Source organism: Mchenga conophoros, linkage group LG3 (assembly GCF_057382185.1).
Source record: "Mchenga conophoros isolate Kocher_MC1m ecotype Shallow Benthic linkage group LG3, M_conophoros_male_GT1.1, whole genome shotgun sequence".
Taxonomy (NCBI): Eukaryota; Metazoa; Chordata; class Actinopteri; order Cichliformes; family Cichlidae; genus Mchenga; species Mchenga conophoros.
Genome location: NC_140528.1, coordinates 74,912,135 through 74,931,561, shown reverse-complemented (window position 1 = coordinate 74,931,561; position 19,427 = coordinate 74,912,135). Strand labels below are relative to the sequence as shown.

At 41.1% G+C, this 19,427-nt stretch overlaps 2 protein-coding genes across 2 annotated transcripts; one reads left to right on the top strand and one right to left on the bottom strand.

Annotated features, from left to right (window-relative positions):
* Positions 1-39: 39 nt before the first annotated feature.
* arl2 (ADP-ribosylation factor-like 2) lies at positions 40-2,314 on the bottom strand. The gene is made up of 5 exons (XM_085267224.1): positions 2,109-2,314; positions 1,711-1,821; positions 952-1,114; positions 453-533; positions 40-364 (listed from the first exon to the last, which is right to left on the bottom strand). Exons 1-5 carry the CDS (start codon positions 2,171-2,173, stop codon positions 230-232), a joined length of 555 nt encoding a protein of 184 aa, XP_085123350.1. The 5' UTR covers positions 2,174-2,314; the 3' UTR covers positions 40-229.
* Positions 2,315-9,129: 6,815 nt separating this feature from the next.
* On the top strand, positions 9,130-18,439 carry batf2 (basic leucine zipper ATF-like transcription factor 2). Its single transcript, XM_085267223.1, has 3 exons — positions 9,130-9,529; positions 10,572-10,691; positions 14,575-18,439. The coding sequence occupies exons 1-3, from the start codon at positions 9,461-9,463 to the stop codon at positions 15,637-15,639; spliced, it is 1,254 nt and encodes a 417-aa protein (XP_085123349.1). The 5' UTR covers positions 9,130-9,460; the 3' UTR covers positions 15,640-18,439.
* The last annotated feature ends 988 nt before the right edge of the window (positions 18,440-19,427 follow it).

The following is a 19,427-nucleotide window of genomic DNA, read 5'->3' as shown; positions in this document are numbered from 1 at the left end:
CAAGAATCAAGTGTGGATGTTGTAAGAAGGCAACTGCAGTGTTTTGCCACAAGAATGGATGAACTTTTATTACTGGGTTCATACAAGTAAACTATGGTAAGTCTCCTTTAAATCAGTGCAAACCCAGGACTGCTGGGTAAATCCTTACTTGATGGGACAAGTATAAAAGCATTCAGTCACTAAAGGCGGCAGGTCATGAACAGAGACCAGCTGGTCTGCAGTTAAACATTCAGTCAGCAGTGAAGATCCTCGCAGCGATGTCATCTAATAACCAGTCCACGCCAGCTAACAAGTTCTCTCCTGTTACTGCACTGCAACCAATGATACACCAGTGATGACTTTTGATGTTATCCAGGGCCAGCGCCTGCAGAAGAACAAAGTGTCAGCATCCACCGTGATATATGCAACTATATCATTGCTGAAATGCAGTGTCAAGTGGGTGCAGAGCTCACCTCTCGTATTGCCTCTTTGGACAGAGCTCCTGGTAAATCCTGTTTGTTGGCAAAAACCAGCAGCGTTGCACCAGCTAACCTCTGCAAAGAACGGAGCGCAGCTTATTTAAAAATAGCATAACGTGTTCATACTGAAATCAAATATTTTGACTCTAGCTTTTAGGGGTCCATGGAGGCCAGTGTGAGTTGCCCAGTTTTGAAAATATCTTAAAAGATATAGAAAGTCCAGACAACTCAGAAAAACGATTAAAGATTTGCTTTCTATTAAAGATAAATGGATACTTCTGATTGGTTTGGGCAAAATATTCCTTTTAAATGACAGGTGGAATACCAGGGTTAAGGCTGGTATTCAGGACTAGTGAGTGTCACATTTTTACACACCTACCCTTCTGGTCTAACGGTTACTGCAAACCTATTGCGTTTACTCTTTTATCCTTTAAAAAACAAAACAACCAATATAAAGGATTCTGTCACTCCACTGTGTGTCATTCTCATATACCTCCTCCAGGAGGAGTGTGCTGAGCTCCTGTCTGCAGTCTTCCAGTCTGAGTCTGTCTGCGCTGTCCACCACCCACACCAGCCCATCTGTGCTCTCAAAGTAGTTCCTCCAGTAGGAGCGCAGTGACTTCTGACCGCCTACGTCCCAAATATTCAGTTTAAACCTGGAAACACAAGGAGTGGGAGGCATGAATGGAAATGTACAGACTGAGCTAGAAAAAAAAAAAAAAAAACAGGTCTAAAGAATACTTTTGTACATTAACACAGGAGGTTTTCAGCAAACGTTTGCCTCCCTTCTACTTTTAAATACCGTACGAACCACAAGTTGGCAAGCAGCCTGAGAGCGAAGTGCTCTGATATAGTCCCATTTGGTTTTATGGTAAGATGGGGCCTGATTATTTAAGAGATGAAGGATTTTAACTTTGATTCTGGATTTAACAGGCTGACACACAGAAATAAAAGCCAAATCAAAAGGCGCCACAGGCGGAAGGAAATAGAGGCAAATAGATCTGAAGGGATAAAGCATTTCCTGTGACTTTTATTCCTTTATTACACTGAAGCTTCATTTATTATTTGTCATGGTTTTCACACAAGACAATACACAATACCTACTTTCATATTCATATAGGCACATTTTAATTTTAGATTATTATATCGACCATCTTTGAAATTTTTCCTTGACTAGATTAGTTTTTTTTAAAGAAACATGGGTGTCAAAGCAACGTGCGTGTGCGCGTGTTTGAGCCAGTGCGCGCGTTACCCTTTGTGCTCCAGCGTTTTGATGTTGAAGCCCAGTGTGGGAGAGATGGTGCTGACGTCCTCCCCGTTGAATTTTTTCAAGATGGTCGTCTTCCCCGCGTTGTCCAGACCTCTGCACGCGCCAGGTTAAAGACAACTCACACACCTGAGAGGTTTTAATCGATTAATCAGCGTCTCGTATATTTACTAGAATACGTGTAACAGCTAGCATAGCAAGAAGGATGAATCCGCACAGAGGGAAAAATAAAGAGAAAGGCGTTATCCGGCATCTTTATCTAACGACACAGACACACAGAGAAGCTTGCGGGTTCTTATTTGATACATGTATAGTTATAATAAACCAAGTGCACGAATGCCACTTTGTTTTCAGCCTAGCCAAACCTGTCACAGAAAGGATACAGCATCAGCAGCCTCATCTCGCGCTCCTTCTGTTTCATCTTCTTCAAAATTGTTAGTAAACCCATCGTGACGCTGCCCCGTTTAACTGTTATACTGTAATAAATGTATGTTATAATTTTAAAGTTTAGTATGATAATGTTCGGCTCTCGTAAGCAGCATTGCAACTCAGGAAGAAGCCAGAGTGTTAATCCCGCCCCATGTAGCCACCGATTGGCTTGTTTTGCAGCAAGAGAACGTGGATTGGTTGCTTTCAACTTCCGGCGCCGGCAGATTGGTCAGTGTGCATATTTAAGGTGTGGCCGGGCTGTGGAGGCCAGAGAACTACTGTGATGGTTTGCGGCAGCGCCTACTTGTGTCTGTTGTGGAAATTACACATTTGAGTCGGTTTGGGGAATGTTCTAATTTTCAAAATATAAAATGTTAACGATCTTGTGAAAATGAAAACAAGCATCAGAAATGTGAACATTTTTACATTTAGGAGTTATAAACGAGTCAGCTATTTTTACCACAGTTTTCAACCACTGAATCCACTGTACAGATTTTTGCAAATATTTCTTAGGCGCTTCTTTTCTAACTTTTAACAAAATACACTGGAAAAATTGCAATGACACCTTTTTGTGAATTATGTGATAAATGTGATTTATTAATAAATATTAATAAATCGAATTAAAAATCGAATTAATCTAAGTTAATGTACAGAGAACCAAAGAAAATAAATACAGTTCAGGCTCTGTAGTCCAAAGCTTTACCATACCAGCTCTTTCCCTCTTCTTCTTATTCTTCTTAAAAAATAAATTAAAACAAAAACATAGTTTCTTAAACTGTAAAGTAAAATCTGAGTTGTTTCATATTTTTTTCTTGCGTGATTTACTTAAGATAACAAAACAATTTAAATTAACAACATTTTTATGTGGGAATTAAACAATTCAGTTAATCTAAATGTAAAATATGAATTTGTTTAGAGAAAACATAATATATTTAAATAAGATGTGACATTTCTAACAATAATTGGTCTAAAATAACTCATTTAATCTATTTACATTAAGTAAAACATATTATTATAAATAGCTCTCCCTCACAGGGAGCTGGTGTGGATGTGGTCAAATGTCATTGTATGCAAATACTTCTGCAGCGGTGCCTTCACAAGATGGTGAAAATCAAGATTTTTTTGTGGATATTTGTGATTGATAGTGATGCTGTTTTTCACACTCTGTACTTCTGCAGCGTTCCTAAGCAGTCAGCTTATTTTAGAACAGTTTTCACTTTCACTACTGACTTTAATTACTCTTCTCTGGCCCCGGTGGCACCAGTGTCCGGCAGCCTCGCCTATGTCAGTGCGCCCCAGGGTGGCTGTGACTACAATGTAGCTTGCCATCACCAGTGTGTGAATGGGTGGATGACTGGTTGTGTAAAGCGCTTTGGGGTCCTTAGGGACTAGTAAAAGCGCTATACAAATACAGGCCATTTACCATTTCTCTCCAGAGCATACCGCCACCTGCTCCCTGCTTTCATTACAGATTATAATGTCATGTGCAAACATAAGAGTTGCTGGAGACTTCTGGCTCCTCATCTGTCAACCTGCCCATCATCACTGCAAACAAGAAGGGGCAAGATGGTAATCCTATCCCCTGGCTCACTGTCCTCATACATGTCCTGCACCACCCTCCTGACTTCCTGATACAGCACCACTGTTCCTCTCGTCTGACCTATCCTATATTTTCTCTCGATCCTTAAGAACACAGTGCAACTCCTTCTGACCTTCTCTAAACTCCTCCATCAACACTGTCAAAGCAAACAACACCTCTGTAGTGCTCTTACTCTCCATACTGCTGCTCACTGATCGTCACCTCTGTTCTTAACCTAGCTTCAGCAACTCTTCAGCACATCTTTCCTGTAGCTTTATGGTATGGCTCATCAGCTTTATCTCTCTGTAGTTACTACAGCTTTGCACATTACCATTTTCTTCTAAATCAGTAGCTACACTTCTCCACATGTACATTACTAGTCAAAAGTTTGGACACCTTCTCATTTAATCTTTTTTCTTTATTTTCATGACTATTTACATTGTAGATTCTCACTGAAGGCATCAACTTGTGTAGTGAACACAAAAGTGTGAAATAACTCAAAACATGTTTTTCAAAATAGCATCCCCTTGCTTTGATTACTGCTTTGCACACTCTTGGCATTGTCTCTATGAGCTTCATGAGGTCGTCACCTGAAATGGTTTTCTAACAGTCTTGAAGAAGTTCCCAGAGATGCTGAGCACTTTTTTGCCTTTTGCCTTCACTCTGAGGTCCATCTCATCCCAAACCATCCATTGGGTTTAGGTCAGGTGACTGTGGAAGCCAGGCCATCTGGTGCAGACCTCCATCACTCTGCTTCTTGGTCAAATAGCCCTTACACAGCCTGAAGGTGTGTTTTGGGGTCATTGTCCTGTTGAGAAATAAATGATGGTCCAACTAAAGGCAAACCCGATAGGATGGCATGTTGCTGCAGGATGCTGTGGTAGCCATGCTGGTTCAGTGTGCCTTCAGCTTTCAGTAAATGCCCAACATTGTCACCAGCAAAGCATCTTCACCTTCCTTCTCCATGCTTCACGGTGGGAACCATGAACGTAGAGACCATCTATTCACCTTTTCTGTATTGCACAAAGAAACAGCAAGTGGAACCAAACATCTCAAATTTGGACTCATCAGACCAAAGCACAGATGTCCACCGGTCTAATGTTCATTCCTTTTAGACCCCATTCCTACAAAACTGCTCAAAGAAGTCCTGCCATTAATTAATTCTTCGATCTTAAATATGATCAACCTATCTCTAATGATCGGCTATGTACCACAGGCCTTCAAGCTAGCTGTAGTTAAACCTCAAAAAGCCATCTCTAGACCCAGCAGTCTTAGCTAATTATAGGCCAATCTCCAACCTTCCTTTCATATCAAAAATCCTTGAAAGAGTAGTTGTCAAACAGCTAACTGATCATCTGCAGAGGAATGGTTTATTTGAAGAGTTTCAGTCAGGTTTCAGAGCTCATCACAGCACAGAAACAGCTTTAGTGAAGGTTACAAATGATCTTCTTATGGCCTCTGACAGTGGACTCATCTCTGTGCTTGTCCTGCTAGACCTTAGCGCAGCATTCGATACTGTCGACCATAATATCCTATTAGAGCGATTAGAACATGCTGTAGGTATTACAGGTACTGCACTGCAGTGGTTTGTATCATATCTATCTAATAGACTCCAATTTGTACATGTAAATGGAGAGTCCTCTTCACACACTGAGGTTAATTATGGAGTTCCACAGGGTTCAGTGCTAGGACCAATTCTGTTTACATCATACATGCTTCCCTTAGGCAGCATCATTAGAAGACATAGCATACATTTTCACTGCTATGCAGATGACACGCAGCTCTATCTATCTATGAAGCCAGATAACACACACCAATTAGTTAAACTGCAGGAATGTCTTAAAGACATAAAGACCTGGATGGCCGCTAACTTTCTGCTTCTTAATTCAGACAAAACTGAGGTTATTGTACTCGGCCCTGAAAATCTTAGAAATATGGTATCTAACCAGATTCTTGATGGCATTACCTTGGCCTTCAGTAACGCTGTGAGGAACCTTGGAGTCATTTTTGACCAGGATATGTCCTTCAATGCACACATTAAACAAATATGTAAGACTGCTTTCTTCCATTTGCGCAACATCTCTAAAATTAGAAATATCCTGTCTCAGAGTGACGCTGAAAAACTAGTTCATGCATTTATTACTTCCAGGCTGGACGACTGTAATTCATTATTATCAGGATGTCCAAAAAACTCACTGAAAAGCCTTCAGCTAATCCAAAATGCTGCAGCAAGAGTCCTGACAGGGACTAGAAAGAGAGAGCATATTTCTCCTGTTTTGGCTTCGCTTCATTGGCTTCAAGTCCAGAATTGAATTCAAAATCCTGCTCCTCACATACAAGGTCTGAAATAATCAGGCCCCATCTTATCTTAATGACCTTGTAGTACCATATCACCCTATTAGAGCACTTCGCTCTCGCTCTGCAGGCCTACTTGTTGTTCCTAGAGTATTTAAAAGTAGAATGGGAGGCAGAGCCTTCAGTTTTCAGGCCCCTCTTCTGTGGAACCAGCTTCCAGTTTGGATTCAGGAGACAGACACTATCTCTACTTTCAAGATTAGGCTTAAAACTTTCCTTTTTGCTAAAGCATATAGTTAGGGCTGGACCAGGTGACCCTGAATCCTCCCTTAGTTATGCTGCAATAGACGTAGGCTGCCGGGGATTCCCATGATGCATTGAGTTTTTCCTTTCAGTCACCTTTCTCACTCACTATGTATTAACAGACCTCTCTGCATTGAATCATATCTGTTATTAACCTCTGTCTCTCTTCCACAGCATGTCTTTTATCCTGTCTTCCTTCTCTCACCCCAACCGGTCGCAGCAGATGGCCCCGCCCCTCCCTGAGCCTGGTTCTGCCGGAGGTTTCTTCCTGTTAAAAGGGAGTTTTTCCTTCCCACTGTTGCCAAAGTGCTTGCTCATAGGGGGTCATATGATTGTTGGGTTTTTCTCTTTATCTATGAAGTGCCTTGAGGCGACTTTTGTTGTGATTTGGCGCTATATAAATAAAATTGAATTGAATTGAATTGAATCCTTCTGTATCCTCGCCCAAACAAATCTCTTCTGCTTGTTGCTTTTCTTTGGAGTTGTTTCTTAGCAGCTATTTGACCATAAAGGCCTGATTCGTGCAGTCTGATCATTTGATGTAGAGATGTGTCTATGATGTTATCTGGGCTCTAATCTGAGGCTGCTGACTCAGATGAATTTTTCCTCAGTAGCAGAGATGACTCTTAGTCTTCCTTTCCTGGGCGGTCCTCGTGTGAGCCAGTTTCACCAGAGCGATTGATGGTTTTTGTAACTCCACTTTGGGACACATTCAAATTTTGACTGACTTAGATTCAGATCTTAAAGAAATTACAGACTATCGTTTCACTTATGCGATTGGTTGCCGTAAAATGAATTCTAACAGTTGTCAAATAAGACAGTCAGCTGTGTACCATCCTGACTTCTGCACAGTACAACTGATGGTCCCAACCCCGCATTAAGAAGGCAAGAAATTCCACAAATGAACCCTGACAAGGCAGACCTGTGATAGAAAAAACATTTGTCAACAAAGAAAAGCGTGGCTACTTTCAAGAATCTAAAATATAAAACATATTTAGAGCTTTTTATCAATGTTTTCTTTGCTACATAATTCCATATATCTTGCTTAATAACATTTGATGTATCTACAATATAGAAAGTAGTAAAAATAAAGAAAAACCATTAAATGGAAAGGTGTGTCCAAACCTTTGATTGTGTATGTCATTTGGATGAACCACCTTTGCACTCTTCATTCTCTTCATAGCTGCCCTCACTTCATCCTTTCTTATCCATGTTCCACCCATCTTACTCTCTCTTACATTTTCTACACCCATCAGTTCCTCAAAAGTATTTCTTCCAACTTGTCAACACCCTGACTTGACTCATTAGCACATTTCCAACTCTATCCTTAATCACCCCAACCTGCTGCTCATCCGTTCCAGCTCGATCTCTGTCTAGCCAATTGACAAGTTATTTTTGCCTTCCTTTATTGCCGAGACTCAAATTCAATGCACTCTAAACATTTTTTCTTGCTGTACACTTAGCTTCTCAGTTCTTCATTGCACTTTGTTCATTTCCCACTTTTTTTTTGTCTTTTTCTTTTTTTTTCTAGACTCTTCCTTCAAATGCTTTCCCGTATGTCTTTAATTCGCCACCAACTTTCCCTTTCTAATTTCCTGTCAAGAGGATACACCACCTACCTTGTTGGTACTTTCCCTCACCACTTCAGCTGGAAAACATTTTCACTCTTTAACACCAGGAATAGCAGCATTTGGGGGGTTTTTTGGTTTGTTTTTTTTTTGTTTTTTTTTTAGGAAAAACCGAATATATCATACAGTGGATGTATTTAGAGCACTTGTCTTGTTCTACATTTTGTCACTTTACAGCCTTACACTAAAAAAAAGGATTACATTAATTTTTCCAATCATAATACCCCATATTTACAAAGTGAGAAAAATGAATGTATTCATTTTGGAATAAGGCTGTAACAATGCAAAAAGTAGAACAAGTGAAGTGCTGTGAACACTTCCCAGATGCGTTGTATTTTAAACTTTCCAGCCCTTCAAGCCCTGCAGTGAGCCGGATTGGATCCCTTGGTGAGTCTGGTCTGGTCCTCGGACCAAATGTTTGACATCTCAGAGATAAAATGTTACATTTCAAATTTGAGACAATAGTGTAAAAAAGTAAATAAGGGCAGCTTCTAATATTAAGCTAAGTTTAAAGGAGAGAAAGAAAATAGAATAGAATGCATTTTATTGTCACTATACACATGTGCAATGACATGCAGACAAAACAAACAAACCCTTCAGCCTACAGGCTGGATCAGGTATCTCTGAAAATCCCATGAGTTAGCCATTTTCTTCTCGGCTTAGAAGACCTGAAGCCATCAGAGCTCAAATGTTTCTGTGGAAAGTTACATCATTTTCTGCCGAGAACTCTTCTAAGCGCTGGCTTGTTTCTGGAGGCTTGGACAGCAATTTCCTGGCAATCCGCTTTAGAAATTCCCTGCACGTGGGGAAGGAGACACCTTAGTCTATATATGGTCAGCAGACCCGAGCGCTTCCTGCCCCTGTGAAACTTTCCCCAGCCATTTAAAATAACGCATTCACGTGCTGTCGGAAATTAGGATTTCACACGTTGGTCTTTTCACAATCCGGACCTTAAAAGTGTGACGCTAACATGTCAGAGATGTTAGCAGAAAAACACGGATTTACTGCGTGACGTGAAGCTGCACAACAATGTGCGCGTGTGAGAGATAAATCGAATGCACTTTGTAAGCACGTGTGGGGAGTGAAACTAACATGCTGCACCTGAAAGCAGCACGCCCACCCCCTCCAGCTTTGCAAGGCAACGGGTCAGTTTAAAATAAAGAGAAACCGAAAGAGAAAGAGAACCGCAGCATCATGTTGCATCATCTGTTGCCAGACCTGCTGAACTCATAAGTCATCAGATAAAGCGACTGAGCGCCTCAGTCAGCGCCACACAGTCACCAAGCAACACATCCGATGTTAGTCTGTAGCACGGCAACAGGTCCCAGCATTACCTGCTCTGTAACCTGCACTCCTGCTCTGTCCTGATATCCCGATAATCGCGTATGAATGGATACGGCTTCCCCTGCTGCACTCATGGTCCAAGACAGGTGAAAGCCTCGTGCTGCCGCAGGCGACCAGCCGACAGGTGAGCCAGTCTGCTGCAGGAGCGTGGGTCAAGATGTCCCCGTTATACATGGACTCCGGGTCCGGGTCCGAGTCCGCCAGCCCCAGCAGTACTGCAGGATCGGTAAGTTCCTCTTTCTCGTCTCTTGACTCGATCATCAAATCCCCGTATTCAGGTCATCCTATGGACCTTTTCACGCTGTTGATGCTAAGAGTAAACTTATGTGATGTGAAATTCACACCGATATTGGTTATAATTATGGGCTACAACAGGTATAACACCCATTCACTGTTTATATTGAGTCAGATCCTCTTCTGATTAATGAACCTCTGGCTTTTTTCCTTTTTACACTGTAAATAAAAATGATATATTATTAAAGCTAAAGTTATAATTATTATCATTATTGTATAGTAATATACAGCAATATATAGTAATATATAGTATTAATTATTAGTCATGCTAGTTATAATCATCATCCACTGCCTCTAAAACCACTATTTATCAACTCAGATCCACTTTAAGCCCTCCAAACAGATCTGTTTGTAAAATAAGTGATTTATTTAAATTTCATTTAAATTATTAGTACCTTAATTATCATTATTGTTATTAGTTTTTAAACTGAGTATTGGTCTTCCACCTCTGGTGCCCTGAACCCTCAGTTCACGTTCGGCTCAGGTTATTTACTGCAGTTATCGTGTGTGTTTGCAAAGTATACACAGATTGTATATACTGCCTGTAGAACAGTCAGCAACAGCTGTGCTGAGTGAAAATTGAACTCATGAAATGAATGGAAGGTGTAGTCTAATAAAGACCTGAATTATTGTGTGCAATAAAAAGAATCTTCCTTGTTATTTGTCATATGGTTTGTCAGCCCTCGCCTTTGCTTCGCATCACGCGCTGCATCAAAGCACTTCACGTATTATTGACCCGCTTTATTTTGAAGGGCCACACGCACTGTCTCATGTGATTGGTTTGTCTCATGACCTTGTGAGTCATGTTATACCTTTAAAACAAAAACGCGGTATCGAAATGAAATCGATACACGCCCTTTAAAAAGAAGAAAGCCAAAGTCAAAATAGAAGTGCATACTTGAACGCCCACTGTGTCACTGTGCGGTCTAATTAACCCCAGATATTTCTCCTTAATTCTGTTGTTGTTTTGGCAGGAGAGAGAAAGAGGGGGACAACAGATGGGACCCAGAGGGCCAAAAAGACGGGAGAAGAACAGGGATGCAGCGAGGAAGAGCCGCAGAAAACAGACAGAGAGAGCAGATGAACTTCATGAGGTCTGACTCCTTTCCCCCTCTGCTTCCTTCCATTGTCATCCTCTGACTCTGTCACTTTCTGTCTCCTTTTCTCACACAGCCTGTTTGATGAGCAGTGTGTGTATGTGTGCGTGTGCACGCGCGTGCGTATTGTGTAATCTGGCAGCATGCTTGCAGGCGTTTCTTGTAAATAGCCTGCTTTAGGAGAAGGACTTTCACTCCCTCTGCTTTGCCCTCCCTATCAGCCCTCCCTTTCCTGTCTGCCATCCACACACACATATACACACGCACACACACAGACGCATTTGTTTTCAATCTGTACTTGCCTGTCTTTTTTTTCTCCCCTGGGGGGCGGGTGCAAATTCCACAGGTCAGGGTACACATCCGCACACACGGACACGCTTCCCAGAGCACTCAGTCAGATTTCTAAAGTATCTTTGATGACCACGTGCTGTTAGGCTTGATGACAAGCCTAACAGCACGTAGCCCTGAAAACTGTTTCAAGGTCATACATGCATTACAGTTATGAAGGGTTATTGTAAAAATGTGGTGTTCAAGATTTCTTACTGTGATTTGAAACCCATCCATTGAAGCAGAAAGTATTCAGGTGGTGGTGTTCTCTAAAATACTGAAATAATGTTAGCTACTAGTTACATGAAGAGCTAAATGGAACTAAGTTATTGTGCATCGTCATATGCTGGTGATTTTGATAAGCAGTGGCACACAGTTGTACATACAGTTAATCTGTTGATGTGCATCTTTAAGCACGGTGGGAATGCCGCATCTTAGCACGCTTCCTGTGTTGCGTTCACTTCGCTGGTCACCTGCTTTGGTTGTTTGTGAGACCTTTAATAGGTTCCTCTTGTCTTATTTTGCTAAACTTTGCACTTCTGTATTCCAGCCAGATTACTTGGCTCATAGTTTTAAAATTTCTCCCATCACATGAGATCTGCAGTTTCGTTTGATAATTTGATAATTATGCTTCATATGTATATATATTTCTGTACAATTTTCTTTAGCCTAGGTCAATTTTTTTCCTAATACTATCTTAAACAAATTTGCCATTTCCAATTCCAAAAAAGTATGAGTGGACATGAGGATGAGCCTAAGCCACAGAGTCCTATTTAACCAACAGGTTGAGTTGTACAAATTCAGGTTTCTGTGCAGTAAAAAGAAGCATTTGTTCTCCTGTCATGTCACTAATCTGATTCGTCCGTCGGTTCACGCTCATAAATGTGTTTAATTACTCTCATTCTGACAAAGAGAAAACAAAACCACCGGTTTGCTGTGCTGCACCCGAGCTCGTGCTCTTTTACTACCACTAAGCTCTATTTTCCTTTTAGATTACATCCTACCTGTTGTAACCTGCTCAATATGTCTGCGTGTACCAAATTTATGAATGGGTGTGAATGTGTGTGCGTGTCTTTTTTTGTGTCGGGAACTCGCACTTTCGCTTTCCCTCTTTCCTTCTCTTTCAGTTCTGCTGCGTGTGTGTGTGCTTCACTTGAAGTTCTGGGAAGTGTCGTTGCCTCAAGCCACTCGAACTTGTTAAAAACTAAAAGTTGTGTCAGCAGCTTACAGTTCAATGGGACGGAGACCGTGACTCACAACTGCATAGCACAGCTCTGACTCTTCTTCAGGGCAACTGTCAAGTTTACACTTTGATGTTAAAAGTAGATGGATGTTAGCTGTGCTGAAGTGACGGCTCATTAGAGTAGATTTGAATGGGTCACAGTTCAAAATAATCCTTAGTTAAATCTTAGGCATATCCCCGGCAGATCCAAGAGTAGAAAAAAACAGTCAAAAACAGTGAATTTTATTGTTAAAGACTGAGTTCATTAGTTGTATGTATTTGAAACTATGGCCACCAATGTAACAGTATGTATATAAGACCAGTAAAAAGAGGAAGAGCATCTCAAAAGTGCTTTAAGTTTACCGCTAAATGTAAAGAAAACCGTTGTAAATGCTCCAAAAAGGCTGGTGTAGCTGCTGGTTTCACCCATTCCTTTAAAAGCTCTTCTTTTGTGTAGAGGTTAAAGTGGGATTTGGCAGCTGTGGGAACCTTACTGCTGGGTGAAAATAGTCACTTAGAGACAAGCTGCATATTAATTTTTGAACTCAACAGTAGATTTTGTGTGTGTGTGTGTGTGTGTGTGTGCAGGCTCTGCCACCGTAACTTGCACCACAATGACTACTATTTTCATGCAACCTTCACAGTTTTGCAATATATAGATAAAATAGTATGATTAGCAGTAAATCATGTGTAGATTCAAGTACTGCAAGTAAGATTTCCATTTTATCAAATGTCCCTTGCTGAAAAGTTCTTAACTTTGAAAACAGTTTATCATCTTCTTCTCCTGTTCTCTGTTCACTCATATCTTTGAGGCTGTTGTATGCTGACCTCCTTTTTCTTCTGTTCTTAGGAACTACATTTTTTTTGGAAACTAAGCAGATATCTCCATGCTGTCAGCTGAAAGCAGGCTGCAAATGAAATCATTAGTCATTATGCATTAGTCAAATCTGCCAATCACATTTAACTACTCTGTACTTTACTGAATGAGCTGGAATGCTGCTCCGGATTGTTCCGGCCCACTTTAGGCATCGCCTTAAGGCGAAATTGCCTTTCGTCAGTGTTATCACCCTGTGTTTGCTTTGGTTAGTCAGAGATGGCCTCTAGTTTTTATGGAAGACGCTGAGTTGTCTGTGGCAGTAGTGAAATTTGGGAAGAAGTGTGACCTCAGCTAAAAACAGAGAACCTTTGCCTTCATCGTCAAGAAGTTGTGCCTTTTAACGTGTGTTGGTTTTAGAGATGAGGTACAACTTTTACTTTGAAGGTCTTTGTTCTTGTTTGCTTCTTGTTTACGCCGCACTGTTTCAAGTTTATCGGCCGGCTGGTGGTTAGCTAGCGAGTGTTTGCAGGAGTTGGAGCCTTCTGTGCAAACTACCGAAGACTCTGCTAGCAGCCAAAGCCGAAGAGGTGGTCGTGGAATATACATTTATTTTCCCCCTATAGTGAACGGGGGTTACTGAGGGTCATCAGCTGATCTCTAGGCCTAACTTACTGAGGTCTGACTCAGATTTCTTATTATTATCTGCTCTTTGCGACTCGAAGGTTTGAGCAGCAGGTGATGGGGCTTCAGCCACAGTCTGTCCGAGATGACTATATTAGGCATATCCCCGGCAGATCCAAGAGTAGAAAAAAACAGTCAAAAACAGTGAATTTTATTGTTAAAGACTGAGTTCATTAGTTGTATGTATTTGAAACTATGGCCACCAATGTAACAGTATGTATATATGACCACTAAAAAAAGGAAGAGCATCTCGAAAGTGCTTTAAGTTTACCGCTAAATGTAAAGAAAACCGTTGTAAATGCTCCAAAAAGGCACGTTTATTGAGAAAGCTTTTTGCCACATTTCAATTCAAAATTTTCCTAATTGGTCCCATGCATTAGTCTGCACTTATCAGCAAGGAATCACTTTTTGTTCTCTCTCCACCGCCTACCCACTCGTTTCATGCTGATCTTGCAGCGCTGTCACTTAGGAGCAATATTTCAGTTCTCCTTTGGGGTTCTGGCGTTGGCCACACTTCATGCCTCTTGTGCTTTCTATTGCTGCACACTCTCGGAGCCTTAAAGGAGCGTCATTAAGATTGTTTCGCTGTGTCGTTTTATTACTGCGCAGCACAGGCTTGGTGTGATATTATGTGGGTGGCATGTGATTGCGTTCATTGTTTGTCCTTTGATGTATGTCTGTAATAAGTTTTTATGGCTGGTGAGCGCCTCAGTTAGGGATAATAAAGATATACCTGACTTTTCTTCTTTACTATTGATCCCTCCGCTTTGTCTTTTTTCCCCCACCCCCTTATTTAATCGCTTCCTATTCCCCTTTGCCCTCTGTCTCCTCAGGAACTCCAGAGTCTTGAGCACTCGAACTCGGCTCTTCATAAGGAGATCGCTGCATTGAAAAAGGAGCTGCACCTGTTAACGACGTCGCTGGAGCGTCACGAACCTTACTGCCGCCTCCCCTCCAGCCTTGCGGGTTCTTCTTCAGCTGACTGTCAGACCAGCTCCAACCATCACGGAATCGCCGAGGCCTCGGACTCCACCGTGGCTGCTTCCTCTGCGCTCCCCTTCTCTCTGACCTCCAGCCTGGGACTTCAGAGCCTTGACTGCGTCAAAAGGAACCATGTCTCTCCTCCAGCTAACACAACATTAGCCTCCTCTGCTCATTCTTCACCTAAGCTCTTCAATTCCTCCTCTTCCTCTTCCTCCAGCCCAGTGACAGTTCCCTATTCAGCATCTTTCACCACATACACAGCTCCGCACTCTTTATTTAGCAAAGAACCTATAATGACCTCAAGCACAACAAATGGTATACCCATCTGTGACGGTCTTATTTCAAACCCCGTTCCCTCCGGTGTGCTCTCCACAGCTGCGCAGCCCACGCTGGAGCAAGACACCCTCTGTGAAATGGGTTACACAGTGGACGGATTTTTTAAGGAGAAAACATCTTTTCTAAATGCTACAGCTGACGCTACACCCCCTTATTCCCATTTAGAGGCTGGAAGTGCGGGTGTAGTAGCACCGGGTTGCGTGCCCCAAATGCCTCCATGTCGCTTTAGTGGAAACCCAAGCAGTTCAGTTTCACCGTCTACTTTTTTACCATCACCTCTTCAAAATCCTCTTCCTCCTTCTCTTTTAGCTCCAGCCGTTTCAGGTTTGGAGCCATCACCCATGCCTTCTTTTTCCTCAAAGCAGAGTTATGATCAAGACAATACATCAAACAGTGTGTCTCTGCTCTCCCTGCTCACTGTCCCCGGTCCACTTGATATATCTCAAGCTACCTCCAGCAGCTTCGATAGGGCTCCGTCTGAACCTCCGCCATTGGCGCCACAACCAGGGGTTCCCTCAAAGGAACTTGAACTTTGTGATTTTTTCGACTGGCTCATAAGTGGGAATAATAACCAGTAGCGCTACAGAAAAGTCATTTTGATTCATGTGTTGTGAGGAGATGACCTCTGGACTCAAGCTAGTAACAAACCAAAGACTGAATGTCTTCTGTCATATTTCATATTCATACCAGATGCTACTTATTTATTGAGCTTTCTGTTACGAAAATGCAGCGATTTCATGATTGAGCTTCCATTTGGTTTGGTCACAGAAAAATTGTCAATCTGAACCCTGCGGTTTCCAGAATGCAACCAGTAGCTGACTAGATTCTCATGTATTTGTACCTCCAGCGTCACAGGTTATCTCATCCTCTCTGAGACTAAAGTAATCTTTATGTCTGCGCTTATTAGTAAGTGGCATAAAACTGCCTCCCGAACTTTGAGGGTCTTTGAGCAGAAATCTCTAATTTCAAGAACGAACGCAATAAATTCCAGTGTCTTTTTCCACAGTCAGTAATCATTTGCAGGCACCGCTCTTTCCTAAATCATGAAAAAGGAGTCAACATGGTGAAACTTGTAACTTTTAATTTTAGATTGGGTGGAGTGGTCCTCTCACTTCCTTGCAACTTCACGGAAAGGTTACCAGAATAAATTTCCTTCTAAGCTGCAATACAAACACAGGGCAGTGCCAAAGTTAACAACACATCCTTACTCACTTTCTTCTTCTTTTTATTTATGTACCTTAATCTTAATTGAAGACACACATTCTCAGCACATATTCTGCTACTGCTGCTAATTGATATTTAAATCTTAAAGTGAAATCAGCCACTTTCATGAAATTGGTACAGTACAGTGGGATCGCTGGCCTTCTAAATTCCCTGTGAGCCACTGTGAAGGGCTGCTTTATTACAAGGTTGCATTAGAATGTAGTGATCCCAGCTATCAGAGCTAATAATCCGGTTGTTCAGTCTGACGTCACTAGCCGTGTCTGGGCCTAAACTCCGCTGCAGGTCCATATATCAAACGATCACTATGGCATTACTGAGAGTTGAAAAACTGTCTAAAGTCTTTCATCTTTAATAAAATGATCAGCGTTCTGCTCTACCAGGTGTAACAATTGAGTTTAACATCCAGGCATCCATGAAAACGGAATTTATGACATTTAACGGAGTTAGAAGTTAGCAGGAAGTTAGCTCGCTAGCTTCTATCTAAATACAATATAGCATGTCCTGACTGCGGGGTTTTGGAAACAAATTAAAACGTACAGCTCTGTTATCACTTCCAACATAAATGAAGACAGAAAACTAAACAGCAGTGACGTTTGTAGGGTTACTGAAGTTGGGCTAGCTGGTATATAATGATGTGCTACGTGACCGCTAGCGACACAGCTATGTTAGCATAATATAAACAAGCTAACTTTTTTTCCACTCGATAAAAGTTACCGTGAGTGTTGTCGGTGGTCAGGAACAAATGTAATCGCATGGCAGGATGCTGTAAAAGGACCAAACTTCAGCCAGGAGAACAACTGAGATAATCCATCCACAATACGAGGTTAGTCATTCATATACTGCTGCATGGGCTGGGCTGTAGTTACATCCTAAGGTTTTAAAAACTGATCTTAAATAAATGATTAGCGGTAATAAAAGCCGAGGGAGGTCAACAGTGACTGTTTTAGGAGCTTTTTGAGATTAAATAGAAGAAAATACAAAACATTAAACATGTTAACAACACAAAAGCCATATTAAACGCAGGCTACTTTAGGCCCGGAAGTAGGATTCGTCACGTCATCACTTAACGACCGGATGGAGCTAACTCTCTAACAGTGTAGCTCATTGACAATGGTCGAGTCAGATCATGTTTATAACATTTTAAAGTCTTGTATAGGAACGTGTTAGTGTTTGTTTGGTCTGTTTTTTTTGTCACGCACTCTTATGACTTGCTTATACAAGCATGACTTCCATGTAGAAGCACACTATGAGAATAAATAACCTCTTATGTATAACCGTTGACTGGTTAACCCTTCAAAGCCTGAACTGTGAAACGATTACCTAAAAATTCAAACTTTATTGAAAATGGAGTGTTTATTTAACCTTTTAACGACATTTAAACAAAAAAAAAAATGTAACTATTAATTTGCACCCTGCATATTTTTGCAATTTATCCCTCATAAATGAATCAGAAGGAACATATCTCACTGATGATGTAGACATCAGGATGATGTAAACCCACGAAAACTTTAAAAGGTTGAAGACGGACCTGCAGCTGTTGTTGCTGAAGTTATTCATTTTATGTTTGTTCATAGAGCCCAAAAAGATAATTATAGATGACGTAGAAATAAAAATAATTTCTGGATGTCAAGGGGTGGGTGATGGGGGGTGCACACAAGTATGCTGTGCATGGAGTAATGGTTTTCACCCATTATTTTTCAGGTGGATTGGGAGCAATAATTACCCTGTAATTTTAATTCATTTGTAATTTTAAAAAATCTTTCTATAAATCAGATGCTATATTTGATGCAGCTCTTGCTTTCCATAAAAAATTTAAAATTGTTGGTCCAAACTGACAATTTAACACAATTTATGTTTTAGTACATTTTTTGTGCTCATTTCAAGTGGTTTGACCCTGTGAACCAGGAGGTGGGTTAATGTCTTTTAAAGAAACTGCTGCTGAAAAAAGTGTTTTTTCCAAGCGATCCTTTCATTTAATTATTATTTTTATTTTATATATTTGCTATTCAGCCTATATGGTATACCTGTATATTTGTGCATATGGCAGTTGTGGGGCTTTGTAGTATTTGTATTTATCATGGATCAAATAATATATTGAACAAGGAAACTAATAATAAAAATTATATTAAAATCGGTTTTATGCTTTTAAAAAAATACTGTCCTGATTGAGTTTTTAAATTTTTTTATTTTATAATACAGTACAATTTTCAAGCAGTTCAGCTCATTCATTCATATGCTGTTACACAACATATGAATATTTGTTTGGGGTCTATTAGCAGAATTATGCAAATTCTGTAATATATAGCTGGATGTGCTTCTTGACACCAGGCAAGGCAGATGACTGCTCGGGGCACCGGGTGCCTGGTAGTGCCCTGAGGGCTGAGAAACCTTAAACTACAGCAGTGGCATCTGGACCTTCAACGGATCCACTTGTTCACAGAAGCCTCGACAGAAATAGTCTCACTGCGATAAAACAAAAGGCAGTCAACATCCAAAGAAGAGCTTTGAATGTCCTTCAAGAAGCCTGGAGAACTTTTCCTGAAGATTACTGAAAATAATGTCGAGAAAGCTGCCTAAGAGAGTTCAGGCTGTGACTTTCAATAACTGTACAAACTCTATTTTTGGTATTTATATCCTCATATGTTTGCAAACCTTTCAGTAAACCAGTGCATCTATTCCTCTTGTTTCTGTCAAAGCATAACAGAATGAGGAGTTACTTTTGCACAGCACTCTATAGTATTAACACTGCATAACCAGACAACCTGGTCTTGGTCACTGTTGCTAAAATAAACAAGGTCTCTGCTGTAGTAATGTTTTCCTTGTTGTTTTAGAGGACTGCTGTTGGTGCTGTCAGACTACTCATAACATAATGGTGATGAATGCTGGTTGGAGGGGCCCCAACAGACTCCACAATGCCCACTGTGCACAGCTAACAACTGTAGACTGCTCTAATAAAAAGCTCCAAAATGCTGTTGAATGTCGGTTAACCAGCGCGCGTCTCTAACAGCACCGCAGCCTCCCTGATAGCAAATGTAAAGCAGAGCATCAATGCTGCCCTGACCCACACTGTAAACTCTGTGTGTGTGTCTTTATCCCGGAAGATGACTGGGTGAACTCACCTGATACACCACATAGGGGACAA